Source organism: Bombus pyrosoma, linkage group LG11, assembly GCF_014825855.1.
Source record: "Bombus pyrosoma isolate SC7728 linkage group LG11, ASM1482585v1, whole genome shotgun sequence".
NCBI classification, from domain to species: domain Eukaryota; kingdom Metazoa; phylum Arthropoda; class Insecta; order Hymenoptera; family Apidae; genus Bombus; species Bombus pyrosoma.
Window position 1 is genome coordinate 4,330,613 of NC_057780.1, and position 20,990 is coordinate 4,351,602.

Here is a 20,990-nt window from a genome sequence, read left to right on the forward strand (position 1 = left end):
GCGTGGCTTTAAGTCGACGACGAAGCTACCAACCGGTGGCGGCCGATTCAAATTCGCTCCCCACGTGGCGGCGACGGCGTCGTCCTTGCGACTGCCACCGGCACGACGCCCGGCGCCGGGCAATGCGTCGCCATCTTGCGGCCGCCGGCTAAATCCGTTTTAGTGAACCCGCCACCGCGACGAAATTGCACCAGACATTTTCATGCTTCCTCCTTTTTCTCCTTTTTTCCTTCTTTTTTTTCTTTGATCGTTTCTCTCGTCTCCTTTCCTCTTCGTGTTTCTGCTCCACCGGTTTTCCCGGCTACCGGGGACCTGCGAGGAATCTGGTGGTTTCAGAGCGATAGCGAATCGATGGTATCGATGCTGGGTCCTAGCGTTTGTGTGTATGTATACTCGTTTCGTGAGTTTCGCATGGGAACTGTGTATGTTAATTGTAAGGAGAATTAATGCGATACCCAGGTTGATGATAATTTTTACTGTAATGGGTTTCGGTAAATTAGGTTTATTATCGTCTGGAATGTCTCGATCAGAATTTCTTTTGCTAATTGAATTGTTATGGAAATTGTTTGCATAATCGGATTGATATTATTAGCAAGTCTTGTAAGTCTTATAAATCCTACAGCGGTAAAAAGTTTGTTATATAAATCTCATAAATAATGCAAATTTCATAAGCTAATTGATTGTACCATTTGAGATATTTGACGAAGTTTGGTACATATATTTATGAAACAGATATACAATAAATATTTCTTTCGCTTAAAAAAAGTAAAAAACGATATCTCTAGCTGTGCAAAATTGAAGAACAAAGGTGTTTCTCATTAGAGTAATGGCATTGAATATGTATCAACGGCACTTAATGATCCGTAATACGTGTACGAGCATCTTATAACGAATTAAGTACAATAGCTCTGACAATCGTAACGCGTGCATTAATAAAAGTTGAGTCATCTGATTGGTGACAAAATAGGAATATCAAAGAGAAGATATGACAGTCACAGAGCGACTCAAAAGACTTACGAGTAGAAATAAAATAAGAAAGAAGCGATATACAATACAGTAGATATGTTAGAAAATATTTTATCTTATCTTCTTTTCTTTTTTATTTTTTCAGTTTCTTCACTTCACTTCAATCAATTTTCAATATTCTATTGAAGAATTAAAATACGTTATTTCTTAATCTAAACGTTTAAATTTTATTGAATTAAAGCGAAAAAGCACATTCGTAATGGTACAAAGTGCAGACTTGGGTCAGTATAGACAGAACAATCAAAGGAAGGAAAACAAGCGATAACAAACTAATTCCTATGTTGTTTCCATGTAAGAGCGGTAATCGAATCATAACAATAAAATCATTGGCGCCGTATAAATAACATTGGCCTGCTCTTTGCGCCACTTCAATCACTTTGCCTCACATGTGAGTACGATCTGTCTGACATGTGTCAGAGTAGAAGCCAGTGATTACAATTCACAGAACCTGACAATTGAGAGAACATTGTTCTACATTTTTACGCATCGATAACGCCGTAATATACTTAGAAGCGCTTTAATCTTAATTATTCTAATACAATTTTACACTACGAAAGTCTTAACGTTTTCGATATTGAGCAACACTGTACTTTAAAAATTATTAAACGACAAAACAATAAACGTATTTTTTTTTACCAAATTGGTAACAAAATAGAATTCCTGAAGATCATTTAATTAATGACAATAGCAATAAATATATATACACATACAATTATTAAAAATATCGATTACAATTTATTTTGTAATATTTAAATATTTTATAAAAGCAACTTTTTATCAATATATGAAAAACGTTTGGTCTTCAAAGGGACAAATGTATTCAAACACTTTTCCTATACAATGTTTTGCGAACAAAATAAAAACGACTATCGTGACGAGTCAATTACCATCGAAACTATATTTGGATTCATTGATGAATCAAAGCGTAGCTTTCTATTAAACTTCAATGTTTTAATACACGATAACGATTTACTAAATATTAATGAAAACGCGATACGAATTATCGCCGCGTTGAAGAATTAGTCGTTCGTTGAATAATCTGAAAAGAAGAAACAGACGTCTAAAAACGGACGTGACGTACTCGAGTCGATAGAGAAACAAGTCTCTTCTCCTCCGGCGATCGTGCTGCTAACGCTACTGTAATCGGAATTCTATAACGGGAGTTCATCATTCGCCCTCCCAACTTGATCTTCTGCCTTTACGTCCACAAGACCATTCATTCTTGTAGCCGAAAGATAAACCTCGGTGATCGAGTTATATTAGCGTGACTCACGATGATTCCTTCCTGTGTAAACGTTGTTGATGTAACATGACGATCGACAGCCGCTCCATCCTTGTAATTATTTTTAAATATGTTGCCATAAACGTCAGGGATTATGGATAGACTTGGCGTCGGTTTCTCGAAGAATTGTAACAGGTTTTTGACAAATAATGACTTCGCTTGGACTGGAATATTCGTTGAAATATGGTTCAGGGATTTTTTAACCAAATTATGTCCACGATCTTTCAATAAATTTTCTATTCTTGTTAAAAATTGATTCATTCGATTCAAGTTACTGGACAAAAAAGAGACTGGCTAATGAAGATAGTATATTCTGTATAAAATCAGCAATCTTTTCAGAGAAATAGCAACAGAGGCACATAGATTAAAAATAACATGACAATAGAGTTCGATGTTCTTTAAAGGATAGCCATTTTTAAAAATTGAAAAAAGAATGAAACGTGATTCGATTAAACAGCGGCCAAAAACCGTAGAACGATTAAACGAGATTTATAGCGAAATAATAGAATTTGAACAGCGTTCCTTTTAGAAAATTTTCAAAATCGTTGATACAAGTATATCGCTATTAAACAAGAGAGTCTTGAATAATTCTTTTGATACGCGTCAAACTTGACATCTTCGAATCTACTGAGAAAGCAGTTTTATATATGCAGAATGCAACTCACATTTTTTACCGTGTTATTTATTGTTTACCGCTGTCGAGATTTCGAGAAGCGCATATAGGTCACAAAGTATTGTGAGTGAGAATTATGACTTTGAACGGTTGACAGGAATGCAGAATCGACACGGCGATGATATTCGTCTTTTAACCGAAGAGAATGACCCAACTTGTCACGCAAATTATCAAAATTTTTCGCTGGATAATTTATTTTCTCAAAATGTTTCTACATTATTATATTCGTATTAAAGGCAATCAAAAACACGAATAATATTAATTTCTTTTCGTAAGCCTACGTTACTTTCGTTTGAAAATGTGTCCGAGTTGGAAACGATGCAATTAATGGAGTTTAAAAGTTTTAGTCACGAGTTCTTTAGAATTAAATATCATTTATGGGGCAATGCATTTAATTATTAGAATCGATGCACATATGTGTTACAGAATTTTTCCATTCGTTGAATCAATCACACGAATCATTTGAATTGAAGTCACAGAAATCAGCCGATTAGAACTGAATGACAGAGCAAACATTAATACGAAGAAATAGAAATACAGAAATACGAATTGAAGAAACTTAAATTTTTCCACGACAAGTGTCTGAATTAAAATTAAAATTGTTTACATTCCATTTATGAATAGGAGGTATAGGAAATTAATGAAACGATCAAAGTGAGTTGTAACCAGTAATTTATTTTATTTACATTACCGATTAGTATTCATTCTTCCATGTGTATAGAACGAAATAAGAAGAATAATTTGTGACGACTAAAGAGTATTATTCATAGGAAACGTAATACGAATTCATTGAAACGAAATAGAAGACACGTTTCACGATTGATTCGGCACCAGCTAAACCGTCAGTCGTGATTAAAATCTTTTATCGCTGAACGATTGTATCAACGGGACAATCACACTTGATGAAAAACCTTTGTTTCTTTATTTAGATGAACGACAGTGTCAATCCAGTTTCCGTGAAAACTTCGTAAAAATCCTACGATAGACGATGTCTATTCGCAAACAATAAGTCTTTATTGCAGTCCAGTATTTTCAGATAAAGAAATCGCCGTGAACAACAATGAAAATTTATTTCGCGTAACGATCGTTTCCTTATCAATTTAGAATTTTCTCAAATTTATTTTTTATTCCTGAATACGAATCAACGATTCGTATATTTCTCTTCTTTATCGTATTGTCAAAATATAATTTCTATCTATTCGTTTGCTTTATTTTCCAGTAGCAATGACAAGATAAACTTCCCTTTTACAATCTTACACTAAATAATCCGAATATCTCGTGACTAGTGAAATGTGCAATTTTTCTAATATGAATTTCATCGCGCAAGAGACTCCCCTACTCGATGAGAAATTATAAAATTGTAGAAATTATTTGCGCAAAAATTTAAGGCTGGACCGCGGATATTTATGCCAATTCGCATTTTCATAAATATAATTTGACAAATGAGACCTACATAGGTGATTCTTTCACTCGCTGAAAATATTACAACATTACATGCTAACACTTTGAATATTCATCTATTTATAATTCACGACTTCGACGATCAACCATTATTATTAATTACTAAATTACATCCTTCGTTGCTTTACGAAATGCTATGGTATATCATGAACACGCGAATTTCGCGTGAAACTAATACGAGAACAAGCTGAGGCAAAAAGGGAAAAAAAGTCAGCCCGTCTCCGTGATTAATCAATTCACCACAAAACCGTGCACGGGCTAATAAACAATATCATCGGTTTCGATTCGCTTTCGCACCGCGGCTGACTGGAATTCTTTATCGGTGGACAAACGATGTCTGCCTACCAACAATCGATCGCACGCAACACCATCACAAGGTTTATTAATAACGCGGCTGGAACGGTGAGCCGACTGAATAATCGAGCATTATAGACGCGGTGATGCAGTTATGACCGGGACGGGGTTTATTGTTTTCTCGTGTCGCGATCGAAGGTCATAATGAACGTATCAGAACGGAGGCCGATCTGGGGTGGCCGGGAAACGCGGCAACATCTAATTACACGTCGCTCGCAACACCTCTAACCCGTTGCCCGTTTAAAACCTTTTGACGCGTCGCTTTATAGATCCATCGGGGACCGTTTTATCGCCGTTCAAGGTTTCCTCGATTCGACGATGTATAATTTATGCAGCGACACGTGATTTTATGCGACGGAAATTCTCGTTTGTTCGTGTTGATAGGTTCGCGAGGATGAGTTAGAGTTGACGTAAATGGAGAAATTGAAATAGTAAATGATCGAAGCGTGGAAAATGAAAATTTCCAACAAGGAGCGTGTATTTCGATATTTACATACAGAAAATCACGATCGTGTCGCAAAGGTTTATTGACATTTCCTAACGAACGTATTATTACGCGCGGTAGAAATAGTAAACGCGAAGTAAGTGCAAAGATGAGGCATATTTTGACGTTACGTGTTTCGAAACTTTTCCTTGCCAATGATCAGACTCGGCTATCTCGCGCAAGATGGCAGATATAAATACAAGAACTTCGTATATCAAAAGAAATATTCGATAAATATTGACCCTTGAAAGATGAAACACTTTATTTTGATCTACAGTGTCTGTACATGGCTTCTGATAAATTATCTTTTAACCGATAAAAATGTCATACACGATCGCTGTAAGGAAAGTCCATTAAACTAAATTCTATCTTTTATTCAAACATCGTCCATCCGATTGCAAATACAAGTGCGATATGCCAGGAAACTTCGTGCAGTGGAATATTGCGACATAAGTGGGAACAGAAACGACGAATTAATATTCCGGCGGGAGCGAACGACTACCTTTTCGACCGAACATGAATCAGGATTCAACGTCCACGCCGCTAAAAATTTACGCCGTGTTAAGCGCAGATCGAGCGTCAAGGAAGTTAAACGAGTCGAATAAACGGCCCATTATAGGAACGAACGCGAATCGCCGCGATTCTTGCATTGACGTCCCATTCCCTGTTTTCTCTCGAACGACACAGGCGTTCATCGTACTTAACAGATTACTGGCAAATGAGGAAAAACGAGGTAACCGGGTAGAAAGCAGCCGACGCGTTGTCCGTGCCTAACTCGACACGCGTTAATTAACAATTCTGCCTGATGCACGCTCGTGTACGTTGCTTCGACTGAAACGAATCACCAGCAACTGTCACGTTACCCTAACGTTCGATTACGAACGAACACTTTCGCCACTTTGACTTTTGACAATTTACATTAGAGAAATTCGAAAATTGAAGCGAGTTCGTGAAAGTGAAACTGTATGAAAATTTGTTTCTTGCTACTCTGCCATTCTTAGTTGAAACGTTCTATCTGTAATTCTCACGCAGAAGAAAACTAAAGTTTCACCATTTCCTTCGTGCAATTTTTATCTTTCTTCGTTTCATTTAAGATATATTTAGTCGTTGTTTCATAATATACCGTGTAATATAATATAATATAACTTTACTCAAAGTGAATAAAAACAGCGATAGCAACGCGACAAATATTTGAATTATCTTGAAAGATGAAAAAACGTTTGATAAGACATTTTAATTACGTAATTATTCTATGTACCGTTCAACCATATCTTGTATAAATCTTGCATCGTAAAAGGTTCCATTCTATTTCGATCAGAAATCTTTATGGCGAATTAAAAAGAAATGTATTTTTATGCGGAGAAAAGAAATTGCTTGCGTTCCTTGCAACGTACAAAGGTCCGGAATTAAGAGGTTTTCTAATTAGGCTAACAACGTGCATTTCGATCACAGATAAAATTCCATATTCCTCGTTCGTTGCTCGTATCGTTGAACAGCGATACCCGTTGCTCCGTATAAACGAGTTGCTCGAAGTGGACTCGATACTTCAAAGACAAGTATCGACACGAATATGCATGTCACGATTACGGCATTCGCCGATGTATTTCCATATCCGACGGCTGTTCAAGGTTGCCGTTTGAATCGCCGTCCGATATCTGGTCGAGCTCGGTTAGAAAATACCTCGTGCATCGTCCTTCTCCTCTTTTCACTTGTCTTTCGTTCCAGCTAGATAGCCAAATGAACCGACGTAAATCACCGTCTAGCTAGTTAATTGAGCCTGTTCAAAACCAGTTTTACGACCGAGTATACGTACTTCCGTTGTTAAACGTCTCGTGCACGAGCGGAATTATTCGCGAATCGAGTCACGATTTTCCACTCTACTCTTTTGTCTTCGCCTATTTTCACGTGGATGCTGGTGGTTTTAAGGATTTAATCGCGCAATATGAAAGTTCTGGCGTATAAATTGCGCTATATCGTATTATCGAGGGCGGTTTCACTGTTGCGAACCTCGATCTTTTATATTTCGATCTTGCTCTCGTTTCTACGAGGAATGGGGGGAGAGGAAAATAAAAAAAAAAAGACAGAATTTCTAACGTTTCGAAAGAATATTTAACGTAAAATGGAAACGAGAAATTACGTACAGCCGTGACAATTTGTTCATATTTTGCTCAAACTTGAGATATTTTGAAATATTCAAAAATTACATTTGAATTAAAAAAACGATAGATAGAAGACAGTGTTAACGTTTAACGTTACGTATCCGACGATATAGTTGGGATTTCTTAATTGCATATTTTTATCTTTCGAATATATTTCTCTATCAGATACATTTAATTCTCTGTCACGTTTCGCATTTCACAGACAAAGTGTTTAACGCTAAAACGATTATTAAGACATTGCTCCAGCGAGCAAATAAGTAGTAATTATCGCAAGTAGTTACGGTTAAAGCGTAATTATAGTTGTTCGATTATTGCAGTGTGGAACACAACGATGTAAAGGATGGTATTAAATTATTAGTTAATAGTATATCTCGAAGCGAGTTTCAATTGCCCATTAAATTCTACTTCTTTAAAGACGGAAGCACCGTAATTTTCTTCCTATAAAATATAATATTCCTTTGTTGTAACAAAATGAGTTACGTTTTATTTATCTTAATATGAAACGACTTAATTACAGTTCGAGTGAATTTTTGATTTCTGTTGCAAATTCATATTCAACTGATATTCTCAGTAATACGCTTCTATACTCTGACATACGAAACCGACGTATACTGTTCTCTTTGCTCTTCTTCTTTTTCTAATAAGTAGAAGCTACACTTTCGTAGAGAATATCACGCCACTAACAACGTGTTAAAGTTTATTTCCAAATTGTAGATCGCTTAGAAATTGTTCAGAACTAAATTTAGGGAATTACAAATTGCTTAGCTTCGCTCAGATAATTTTACCTGCTGCTCGTCGCTAGACTGCGGATATTTGTACAAATTCATATCTTTACGAACCTCCATATTTGCTGTAAACGCGTAAAAATCAGCAATCTACTTGTCAGTGTGGACTAAAACGTCTTCCAACCGGCAGAAAAAATTCCTACGAACCTCGAAACGTTGCTGGAAATCGCGACATGGTCGATCGACGCTCGTTGGTCCCACGTTCACCGCCAGTTCGCTGTTGCACGCTCGTTTCAGCAAAGTCGAGGCGCAGACCCGCGTGCAACGCGAGACGCGTGCGTTTGACAATGTTTCGCCAAACCACGAACATTCCCCAGGTGCATTGAAGGCCGCAAATGGTCGAAGGGCCGTCGACCATTCGGCCAAAGGAGCACAGCGTTCGGTCGCTAGGTACACGAGGGTGGCTCCGATGTTAATTGAAATCATTGAAATCGTAAAACAGGCCGGCTGAAAGGGCGCTTGCTCTTTCACCCCGTGGTAATTCCACGAGGCGTCAAGCGGACCGGCAAAACGTTTGTCGCATCTCGCCACGTTCGTCCGCTTTAATAAAGGCAAAACGTCGAGCGCAGACACGAGAATTTCCGCAAGGGAACGAACGAGGAGAAACGCGAATCCTCCGCGTGACGAGAGAACTCGCGTGAAAACGCTATTTCTCCCGGTGAATCGAACGGCTAATGGGAAATTTTGTTTCGTTCGAGTCGACCGTGAAGGAGGTATGAGGTTTGGGGTTGATGATTTGCGGCAGCTTGAGCAAATGCAGCTGGTATCGACACTGGTTGAGCGTGATTTTTGAACGAAACGGACGGAGAAGTACGGCTGGGGCGCAACGTTTCTGAATCGGCGAGTAACTACGACTTTTTCAAAGAACGGAAAATTATCGCGCTACATGAAATACGATTGAGGAAAATAAAGTTGCGTACTGTTTGAAAGAGGGTGCTGTTAATGGAAAATAAATATGCGATGGGAATACGAAGATGGAAAAGTGATTTAAGCGTAATCAAATTGTTCTGTGTCGGTTTTAAACTTGCACTAAATTATAGATGCCGCGCAATTTCGAAATGCCACGCAATCGTGATAAAAATTGCGTAATAAATTCGCTATGAATACATTTTGCGGTCTTGTATACGATGTTCCGATTCAGTCGAACGTTGCGCAAACAGTAATGTTCTGCAGTTTAGTGAAATGCGAGAAAAGAATAGGACAATGCAGTGTACGAAAGAGGCATTTCAAGAATTTTAAATATTGCCGAAATTATCGATACGATTAGCAAAAGCATGTGTTGCCATCTATACAGATTTGCTAGAAACTATATAACGTACATATATCGGTTCTAAAAAAAATTAGGTTTCTTTCTTACCGATTGAAACAGTCCCGATAAAATAAGAAACTTCTCGAGAAAATAAATAAAATACATAATTTTAAAAACTAGTCGTGGTGAGTCATAAACAAATCCTAATGTGTATGAGTGAAGCGTTTAAACGCTAAAATTAATAAGAATTTGTTACAACATTTACCACCAGATGATATTACCGATTCACGACACAGTAGTCAACATCAGTCAATAACAAAAAACGAGGAAATTTTACTTATCGGAAGAAGGTAACCAGTTCCCTACGTTACCTTATAAAATATTTGCTTGCACGATGAAATCATAGAAAGAAAGAACAATAACACGAATTAATTAATAATTCAAGTACTTTTATGTACAATACAAAATATGCACGTGAAATATAGCTATTTTCTTGTATATATTTCACAAAGTAGAATCACAGGTATCGTGGAACTTTATCATTGATTTCCTTCAATCCTTTGTTCTATTAATTCTTCTTTTTCTTCGAATTTTTCTTGCTCTTCCGACTCTTTTCGTTCTTCCAACTTTTTTAGTTCCTCCAATCTCTTTTTCTTTCTCAAAGTTCTTTCGTGTTTTGTACTTCCCATATGAACGTTCCACTGATCATGTCCAATAAATATCCTGTCGCAGATCTGTCAAGAAAAAATGCAACCTTATAATCGTTTTCAATCCAAGAATAACCATATATCGACGATCGATGATTAAAAATATAAGAAAAAATGTTACGTCGCAATAATGTCTTTCCTCGTTGCTGCTGTCGGTAAATTTTTCGTTTTCCACCGTCTCGTTCAGAGGTTTCTGTGTAGGTTTCTCCCCTCTGAGCACAGCTTCGATTATTGCCACAGCTGGTTCGTACACACAACTGTTCCACTGATCCAGATCAGTGCAATCCAATGTATAAATTGGCGGTACCTGCAATCGTTTAATTAAACAGAATTTAAAAATTCCGTCAAACTTAATAAATATGTTATAATACGTAAACACATAAAGAACATTATATTGTCTTGAAATAAGATATCTATACAGTTGAATCATACCTGTCTATCGCTGCGACGAACTAAACGATTTCGGATCCATTTTTCTTGCCTCCTCGCGTACCTTTTCGTAACCAATTTTAGGTCATCGATACCCTTTTGCAGCAATTCCTGACCCTTTAAATAAAACATTCCTCTCTATAAAATACATCGATATAACACGAGTCGTATTAATCTTTGCCATTCGAACAACCGATCCGTCAGATCCAAAAAGAAACTGTCATCATCGTCGTGCATCTTCCCACTTTCTTCGTCTTCCAAACGATATCGGTAATAATAACGAGAGAAAAACAGTTTAAAAATGCTCTTCGAACATCGGTCTACCGCTCTTCGATCATCCGTAACTGTTCTTCCACAACTCACGCCACTAATCTCGCAACTTCAAACGCATATGGTAAGGTAGGATTATTCGACTCGAGCCAAGTAATTTGTCTTGCAATTCGCCGATTCGTCATACTCCTACTGTCATCCTCAATGGGACTGTTCTATCTTGTACTTTGTCATTTTTCAACGTACGCAACGATCCTACCTTACTGCGTGTATATGTATATCGAAAGTCTGTCGAAAGACCGACGCGCAAAAACGCTCGAAGGAAGACGATGGAATGTAAAAAAGAAAAAGAGAATGGATATGCTCCACTCTTGGAACCGCAACATCCAACAAGAACATCGAGCATCCCCTTAAAGCCCTCTCCCTTCGATTCCATTTCTTTCTCTCTTTCTTCCTTTCTCTAAAAGATATAAAACGTCCGATTCGCGCAACAACGACGCGCAGCTACGACGAAGAACGTGACGACGTTGCAGTTCGCCGCTGCTTCTTACCTTTTTCTCTTGCTTCTCATCCTCGGGCAACACGAGGTAAGCGTGAAACTCCTTGAAGCCGATGCTCTGAAAGATGCCCTTCGTGTAATCGGCTGACCTGCAATGTAAACATTCGCCGAATCGTGTCTGCTCTCGCACAGCCTCTCTCTCCGTCTCTTTCGCTTCGCTCGCGCCGATCGCCGATTCCATTCTCCGGCAGCTTCTCCGTGTCTCGCCTCTGCGTTTGTGCCTCGTTTTTCCCTTGCTTTTCTCTTTTATCGCTAATTAACGCTCGGTGACCAGCGAGCTCGCGGATAACCATCGTTCTGGTTAAATTACGATCTTCGTCGGTCGCGCGTGCGCGAGTTAAGATACGCATTTTACCGAAGGTTTTTGCAGTTTCGATAATTTCAACGAACGAAGCATACCTTGCAAGATATAGATACGGAATTTCAACTTCGAATGAAATCGCCTGTCCTAATAAATCTCAGCAGCGTTTAGCGTCTAACGTTGTCGGTGGATTGCGGGTATGAACCGTATCAAACAGGAAGAAATTCCCGGACGTTTCGCCAACTTTGCAGTTAGAGTTTCATAGTAATGTTCGAAGGACGCGCCGATACTGTTGCGAGTCTGAAAAAATACTTTTAGCCGTTTAATAGCGTTTGATCTAATAAACCAGGTTGCGAAAGCATCAAGGACTCTCGTTAGCAGTATATACGCAATTTTATCTACGCAATTTCTATAAAATAAAATGATTATCATTACCATTATCTCAATCGTTGATATATCGAGCGTCACGCGAATTCTTTACACTTTGCCCTGGGAACAGCGACCGATTGAAATATGTTACACGCCGTAGCACTTCATTTTTCCAAAATATTAGATTATATTTGCACATTCTTTCCCTCTGACGATATCATCTAAATTATTCGCATCGTTGAAGATCTTCTAAGCCACGAAATTGATAAAAGAAATTGATAAAACGTTCAACGAAACATAGGTCACCGATGACCACCGTGGCAGTCAGCCACGTGTCAATTAGTAACATCGTTGTTTCGAATTGTTAATATGGAATAATTATTTTCAAAAGACATTTGCGCGAGGCCTTGGTTCCATCGTCTTTAAATGTCGTCTGACAAGCACGTTCTCGGGTCAGGTTCTCGAGTGGCGATCGTGTCTCGGTTGGCGAGAGACTGCATTTTGCGGGCTAGCGGTCTTATCACGGGTGGATACTGTGGATAGCGATAGCGGGCGAGGCAAGGCCTAGCTTACGTGGCGGGAAAAGTCGAAGCCGCGGCCACGGTTCACTTGCTGGCACACGTGTCAATGCCAAATATGTGGCTGCGAGTAGTGCAAGTAGAAATCAGAATCTAACGGTAGCGTGGGTGTGCATGTGCACGCGTACGTGTTACGTGAATGGTGTTACGGGTATCGGCAGACAATCGCGACAGAAACTTCATTTCGAACATCTTACATCTGGTTAAGAATGATTGAGAATAGATTTAGCTACGATTTAGGCTTTACGTAACGGCAAATTTTGAATCTGAAGTGGATTGTGTCGCTTATATGGCTGACTACGATGACTTATATCACTTGGATCGCTTTTGATCGACCGCTTTGTGGTCGTAGTTTGTTGTGAAATTAACGATCGTTTTCCAATTGATTGATGGCATTTTTCAATTTTCAAAGTCGAAATATATCGAACGTTAAGAATGTAGAGTTACCGATTTATATGGAGTAGCGTTTCATTTGCTAAACGATTCGCTCACAAACCACGACAATTAACTCTATATATTGACAAATATATAACGATTTTTATAAATGTTATCTGTTTTAATTCATCTTGGAAATTGGGTTTGTTCGTGCCATTTCGTTTGAATATAACATTTAGGGAGTCAACGATGTAAGGATACATTGTTCTTTTCCATTTTTATTACATACGTTTCAGCATCGGCTGCTAAAGTCACTTGCCAGGTAACATCGCTGTTTCGTCATCAATATTTAACAGACAGTTCACGAAATTTGTATTTTTAGACGACCATCGTGAAGCACATTAACATCATTTTTTATTACGATAGCACACAATGTGTCTGTCGAAAATACGACACATCGTTACCTTCTTTAACGCTAGAAATACGGAACTATTGTACATTACAAACGAAGATTAATGATTCCATTAGAAAACTAAGATGAAAAGTTAATATTTTCTCAAAAGTCATTTTTCTTCGATGTCAGCTATATTTTTGCCAACTATATAGAAATATCTAACTAATCTTTCTAAAATTCTATAATAACCTTCCATTATACACGCGCTTTATACTCTTCGCTTTGCACTTTTATAACTTACTTTATAATTTATTTGCAAGGGAATATTATAAATTTTAAAATCATTTCCAATCGAATAGATAATACTTGGACATAGTACGATAATTAAAAGTATCGTATATCGAAAATACCGATCTGATAATTAAATTAAATTAATATAATGCTAATCAAATTTTGTTCACAGTGGTTAAAATGATCTAACAATATAATAATACTTGAGATAATCAAAACGAGGCGGACGAAGGGATATAAAACAAATATTATAATTCACGAATAAAAAAGAACATGCATATATTCGTTGATTGGCTTTTTAATACACAATTCGAATTTATAGCGTGCTGATTCCATAAAATAACGATAAGTGCTATGTCTAGCCATTAAGATACCATTAATTTGTACGTCTTGATAAAATTCGCATATCGTTATTGAAAATGAATAAAGTATTCAGATGCTTGTGATACTTAGTCATTGATAATTAAAAATTTGAGATTGCATTTCATGAATGTTCTTCTAATTTTGTCGTCAATCCAAAATTACTGCTGTACGTATCAATAACAATTGCCGTTTCTTTGATAAATCTTCCTAAAACAGCAACTTTGAAAATAATAGAATCTTACTATCTTTGAAATTCCTGGCATCTATGAAACCAAGCCAAGCGATACCAAACTTTTAGCCAGCGACGTATATTTACACGCACAGAGACATACAATGAACTTTTTTCTCGTACAAACTTCCGTCTAACCTTTTTCAAGTATCCTGTTGTATAAAAATGCTTCGTACATAAACTTTTTGTCGAATCCTTTCGAAACGCCCTCTGTACAAACATTGTTCGTTTAAAAAATGTTTGCCCATCTATCGTTTCGAAATATACTGTATCATAAAACTAAACGGTGGTCGGTATCTTTCGCCAGGCATCGTAAATCTGTTCAAATTAATGCAAATTGACTAACCCTGCGACATTTCGATACTTAATACGTCAATTTAACAAACCGTTTTAGATCCTTGTTAAATGTATTTGCAGAGAGCTCGTTAACGTCTTTTTTCGTTTCTTGCCCCACCGTATCACGCTAATTTTCCACGATACCGAATGCACGTGTCTCGCCGATTGCCGACACCGTTTTATCTAAGAGTTTCACATTTATCGTTTTCGAGAGAATCGTTATTAACGAATCAATAATATCGATAACACTGATATTCGCGTTAGATACACGATCCAAAATTAATCAGAGATGCGCCAACATTCTTGCATCGGTTCACGATAATTCTGGTGCCAATAGCAGGTGTGTAGCGATAATGACAACAGCCACGTACGGTGATAGTAGTGGCAAAAGTAATTAAGATAACGACGAGTGACAGTAATCATTATCACGAATACATAAATGCTTTGAACTATTTTTGCTACTCGTTGCCAGGCAGACGTATCATTTACTTTTACACGCACCCGAGGTTATCAGGTTCAGAAGAGATACATAATATACGCTACCTGTTGATAAGTATTTAGACACCTGGTGTAATTTCACCAATTTTATATTCCTCGTACAATGACTATTAATATTCGGATACCATAAAGATTCCTCTATGTATTTGTTGACGATAATGCTATTGAATTAACTGCTTTTTAATATATTTGAACACTTCTTGTAGTTGGTAGAAAAATAGGTGTTATTCGTTTAATTTACATAGCCTTTTTGCCAAATAAGCGATGAATTCAATAATGGTAAAATTTCAATCGCAATTCGAACAATCGCAAGTGAATTCGGACAATGAGCAATTTACATTAATTTTATATACGAGATACGTATATAATATATATATATATAAATTTGTATTAATAGGGATATTAATAAAAGTCACTGGATAGAAACGATCTTTAAATAAAAATTATGCTTTCATGAGCTCTTCGTATTTTCGAGATTGCAATAAAGAAACGTTTCTAAATGTTCACTTTAGTACGCTATTAATATTAGATATTATCTCACAATGTGATTAGCGAAAGTTGATAAGCCGAGAATATTCAACATGTTGCGTATACGACAAGGTGTATTTCTTTCTCTTGCCAAACTCTACCGATTGGATAGAAATTGTCAGTCGATTAATGGCTACAGATTTGGTCGGGAAATTTTTCACATCGATGCTAATGAACTTTATACGTGTCATTTCACGCTATTTCGTAATGCATATCGTTTTGCAACTCTGTTACATTTTGTATAACCGTTTGACATCGATGTTATATCCTCTAATATTCCACAGTTTTTTTTAAATCTGAAGTATTTTTAAATTTGAATATTCGGATAATTGAAAATTTGTAATTTTGAATATTTCATACCTCGGAAGTTCGAAAGTTAAAATATCTGAAAGTTTTAAAATCTTAAAGTTTGAAGTTTAAATATTTAAAAATTTGGAAAATTGAAATATTTAAAAATTTGGAAGTTTGAAATATTGAAAATTTAGGAAACTTACACCCAAGTTATTTAACCTGTAAGAGTAACTTAATAAATAAATCTCAATGTTCATTAAAAATTTTCCAACGCTTCCTAGAAATATTAAATACCGATAAAACACGAGTTTATAAAAACCATGATAACATCAAGGAATTATAAGACAGTGATCGATTCATGGAACATGATAGCAACACGTTTCGAGAAACACGTGAAAAGAAAGAAGGTCAAATGTTGCTCGGGAGCTGGTTATTTTCCGGTTTTTCCATGATTTGCAATGAATGGAATTTGCAAGAAACTGACTTGATTGATCATGAAAATTCCGAACTCATCGCGGGATCCTCCATTCTTCGCGTGTCATGCATTATCAATATCTTATCGCGATTAACAGAATCATAATTAACGAATCCATTCATAATGAGCGAAAGATTTTTAATTTGCATATAAATACGAGTTACGTGGCATTGAGGAATAATTGAACGATCGGATTCGCGAGAAATATTGTAACGCTATAGGCATTCTAGACTTATTTCCTCGTATATGGAAAACAGCGAATACAACGAAATAGGAGTTTTAAGAATGCATCGAGGAAAAGATATAGTATATAATTTTAAATATTCAAACACACGGTATAAATAGATATGTATTTCGTATCGTAATTTAATATTAACGATACAGATACCAATAATAGTTTCCCTTAGTTAAATAAACGTTCTACGAAAAGGTTTCCTAAAGAAATCCAAAATTCTAAGCCGATTTCTTTCTTTCAAACTCTCGAATTTTATGCGATGCGACGAGATCTGTCAATCTAATTCTAAGAAAAAAGTATCCATCGAAAAGAAAAAAGAAAGAAAAAATTCATGAAGCTGTCTCTAAATTAAACGACCTTTTTACGCTATTTTTAACTGTGTCAAAAAACCATCTGTGCTTATACACATTTAAATGAAAGAACAAACTGTATAAACACCGGTGCAATTACCACAACATCCAAATGAAGCATTTATTCGAGTATCTGATATTGAGGATAGAACCAACAAAATTCGACAAAGATTAGCATATGAATAAAACAATGGACAGATCAGGGGATCGAAAATTTAATAACATACACGGTTTATTTAGCGTCATGAAAGTTTCGTGTAATTAACCGATCTCGTCGCTCTCGTATTAATCACATACACTGTATTAATCACACCTGCCTTCTGAAACTTTGATGTTTCAGGCAGTGACGTCACATCCGGCAGAAGCCGAGCAGGCAAAGCCGGTGAACAGGAGCATTTGCATAATACGAGACATGCTACTTGCAGAAATGTGCGAGTATCGAGCTATGTAAGTAGGAGCAAAACCGTGGAGGAAGGTTATAAGACGTGGAGGAGAAGAAGAGCCGATAATTGTACGAGATATAATCATCGTGAAAATATTTTGACGTGGGCTTGTTTCTTCGTTACACGTAGCGAAATATAATGAACTTGTTCCTTGTTACGCGCGTAAAATTATTGTCAAGCGCGTGGGCCATGAAGAAATTTATAGCACGTGACTTTTACACGATATCATTACTGTTTCCCCTCTCTTTTCTTCATTCTTATTTAAATATTATTTTCAATATATATTTAAATATATATGTAGGGTAATAAAACATTTTTATCAACCTTCGGAATATTCTGCGCACGATTCTCTTCTCCCTTCTCTCTTTTGTAAATCATATGAATTTTACATGATATTATTGCAGTGTTCTGTCTTCTTCGCTATTTAAATGTTAAAATATTTTCATTAGTCGTCAGAATACACTCTACAACTTGTCCTCTTTTTGGAGATGACTAGAATTTTTAATGTTAACAATGTCGTAACAGAAGACTGATCAATTGTGTATTATACCAGGATAGTCCGATATTTTTATTCGATACATCTCCATTCATAATTGTCGGTCTTCGTCATAAACATCTGTTGGTCTCGTGCAGAGCCTTTAACCCCAGAACTCTTAATCTCGTCCAAAATTCACGATGCTTGACCTGGGTTACTAGAAGAAGAATCGTACACTACTGAAAATTTAAATCGAATATCAAATATAAAAACTATATCTTCTAAATCATCATTTATCTAGTCCTCCCTTGCGGACTAGAAAAGAAAAAAGGAAAAAGCTTCCGTCCCTTGCATCGTACGTTAAACCAATTTGCGGCCTGGAAGATGCTAAATTTCTCATAGACTGTTCTGATAGTCCACTTAACAAATTAGCAAATATCGTTCCATATTATAAGATTATGGTGTTCATCTTTGAAAGCTTGTTTCACCTGCAAACGTACATAGCTTTCCCTTATCAACTATCGGAAAACAATCATTTTCATCCCTTGTATCATATATATATATCGTATATACCGTACACTAAAGCTCATGCTACCTAGAAGACGCTAACCTTCTCGTAGACTGCTCTGGTAGTCCCGTTCCCATGAACTCCTTCCAGACGTCAATGTAATTCAGTCGGAACCCCCTGACTGGCTGCAGGTTGCGTACCGCGCATTGCACGTGCCGTAGCGAAGCCGACTGCAAATTGGCCTGACGGCGTAATTTGCATAGCTGCTGGTGCAGCGGCGCGATGCGCCGTTCACTCAGGCGATCCGCACGCATGTATACGATAGCGAGCGGCGATAATTAACGATAATTGTCAGCGAAAGGAATTAAAGCGTCGCGTCGAACGACCGGAAAGTCAGGGATTTTGTCGGGTGATGGGACGCGACGGCCAAACACGGATCAGAATGGGGAAAGGGGGAACGCGAAAAGGGTAAGCGTTCGCTGGGGAAATGGTGTACGTAATAAAGAGGGCGCTGCAAGAGAAAGAGGAGGAGATAATTCAACAAGAAGGGTATGTGCGTGGAAAAGTGGGTAATGAAAGGGTGGCAAAAGGGTGAGAATGAAAGAGGTGAGAGCAAAGAAAGAAGGTGTGTTAATGTGTCATAGAGGGAGAAAGAGAGAGAGAGAGAGAGAGAGAGAGAGATTAAATGAGGGTGAGTGCGAATGAGAAGAAAGGATAGTGAAAAAAAAGAGTTGCATGTGTATAAGAGTGGGAAGAAATTGCCCTCTTTGGGGCAGGAAGTGGAAAATCCATTAGCACCGGAAGATTAACTGGTGAATTTCCTCGGTTCTATGAAAACTGTGCCATCAAAATGATACGAACAAAAGATATTAATTTTTGGATGAGAACTCGCGAGATCATTGAATCTCATTTGCACTGCACTTGGACGTCACATCGTTGCGAATACGGAATTTCGCGTTGTTTATAAACGACAGTTACGCGTTTTGTCGTTGTACACAGTCTCAACAAGGATTCAATTTACAACATTCTCAACAAGTCATCAAATTCCACGAGAATCAGGTAGCAGACATAAAACGCTTCGCTTATCGTCGCCTCTGTTTGCCTCTTTTACACGAATGCAAGGTCCAGTGGTGACGCTGTCAAGATTTATTTTTTAATCATTTGCGATGTTTGGCGCGCGTCGTTTCACGTACGATGAATTTACCCGCTAAGGAAACAGGGGGATATCCATAATTTTTTACGTAAAATGGCATACGATTTTTTTCTGCGTTTTTTTTAATAAATTTAATATTTATCAGAAAAATTCTCTTTTTCCATGATTAAAGAGTTATAAAAAAATAGTACTTTTGTAAAGATAATGTTTAAAAAGAAATATAACTTAAAAAGAGAAATCGATATTTAGAGCGACTTTGTACGAAACGAAAATGTACCGAAGACATGAATATCATGAATATCGGTAGCAAAAGTCAAGGTGTTGAACTATTATGTTTTACTAATAACATATAGAAACAATGGAATTATACTTTGACTCAGTACAAGCACACACATTAAATTTCAGAATAATGTAGCTTTCTTTCGACTTAGAATTGTATTCTTGAATTGAAAAAACTCGTAGACAAATAATACCATTCTAAAATACTAGCAGATTTGAATTTAGCACGAAAACTATAACTACTTCTCAATCCTTGAACTCGTGCTCAGCTTATGTAATACGTACAATTTTAATTCCAATCGTATAACAGTACTACGCTTTAAATAAACATTAGAGGAACGAAACGTTGTTTTCCTCAACATAGTGTTAAAAATACAGCTGATATTTGTGACATTTTATCGAATTCTTTGCATTCCCTGTGTCAGTGTCACTCGATAACCAGAAGGTGGATAGTTCTGCATACGCAAATACTTTTCAGGTGAAACGTATTAAATTATGTTGTACCTTCTTAACCAGTATCTATCTCTTCTCGATTTTTTTTCTCTCGCTGAATATTATGATGAGTAGTACACTTTGAATATTTCGTATACTTTAGCGTATTGTGTGCAGTTTTGTATCTTTAAATTTCCCACAAATGCATAAACTTTCGCAATCTGATCATAAGCGTTAGCGTACGCAAATAGAAGCTTGTGTGTCTCTTATGTTACAAGCTAGTATTACAAATACTCAATTCAATTTCGAATATACGTGTACACAACGTTACCCTGGAATCATGCAAGCGTGCGCAACGTTTCATTCCAACGAGGCAATTTTTCAGCGAGGCCGTAATTTAGAAGCGACTCAAGGTGATCCTGTTACGTTGCTGAACCCGTGCAATGTTCTATCCGCGGTGAACACAATCGGTCGACGAGAAATTCATTTCACCTGGATAAGTAACGGTGGAAAAATGGCATCGACAGCGGGTATGAAGCATTTCCAATCTCTGGCTGTCCTTTCCGCCGGATCACAGGCGAAACGGCCGCGGCCAGAGAACCGTTAGCAAGAGAGAAAACGCGAATCGCGATAAGCTAGTGTATCGATT

At 37.2% G+C, this 20,990-nt stretch overlaps 1 protein-coding gene across 5 annotated transcripts in view; it reads right to left on the minus strand.

The window, feature by feature from the left end:
• Nucleotides 1–9,905: 9,905 nt before the first annotated feature.
• LOC122572971 (tRNA dimethylallyltransferase) overlaps nucleotides 9,906–20,990 on the minus strand; it is a 116,463-nt gene continuing 105,378 nt past the window's right edge. For all 5 annotated transcript variants that reach the window (XM_043738759.1, XM_043738758.1, XM_043738757.1 and 2 more), the window contains 4 exons: nucleotides 11,431–11,527; nucleotides 10,613–10,726; nucleotides 10,302–10,487; nucleotides 9,906–10,207 (listed from right to left, as the gene is read on the minus strand). In XM_043738759.1, the coding sequence (XP_043594694.1) occupies nucleotides 10,013–10,207; nucleotides 10,302–10,487; nucleotides 10,613–10,726; nucleotides 11,431–11,527 (592 nt within the window). In that variant the 3' untranslated portion in view covers nucleotides 9,906–10,012. The remainder of the gene's footprint in view (nucleotides 10,208–10,301; nucleotides 10,488–10,612; nucleotides 10,727–11,430; nucleotides 11,528–20,990) is intronic.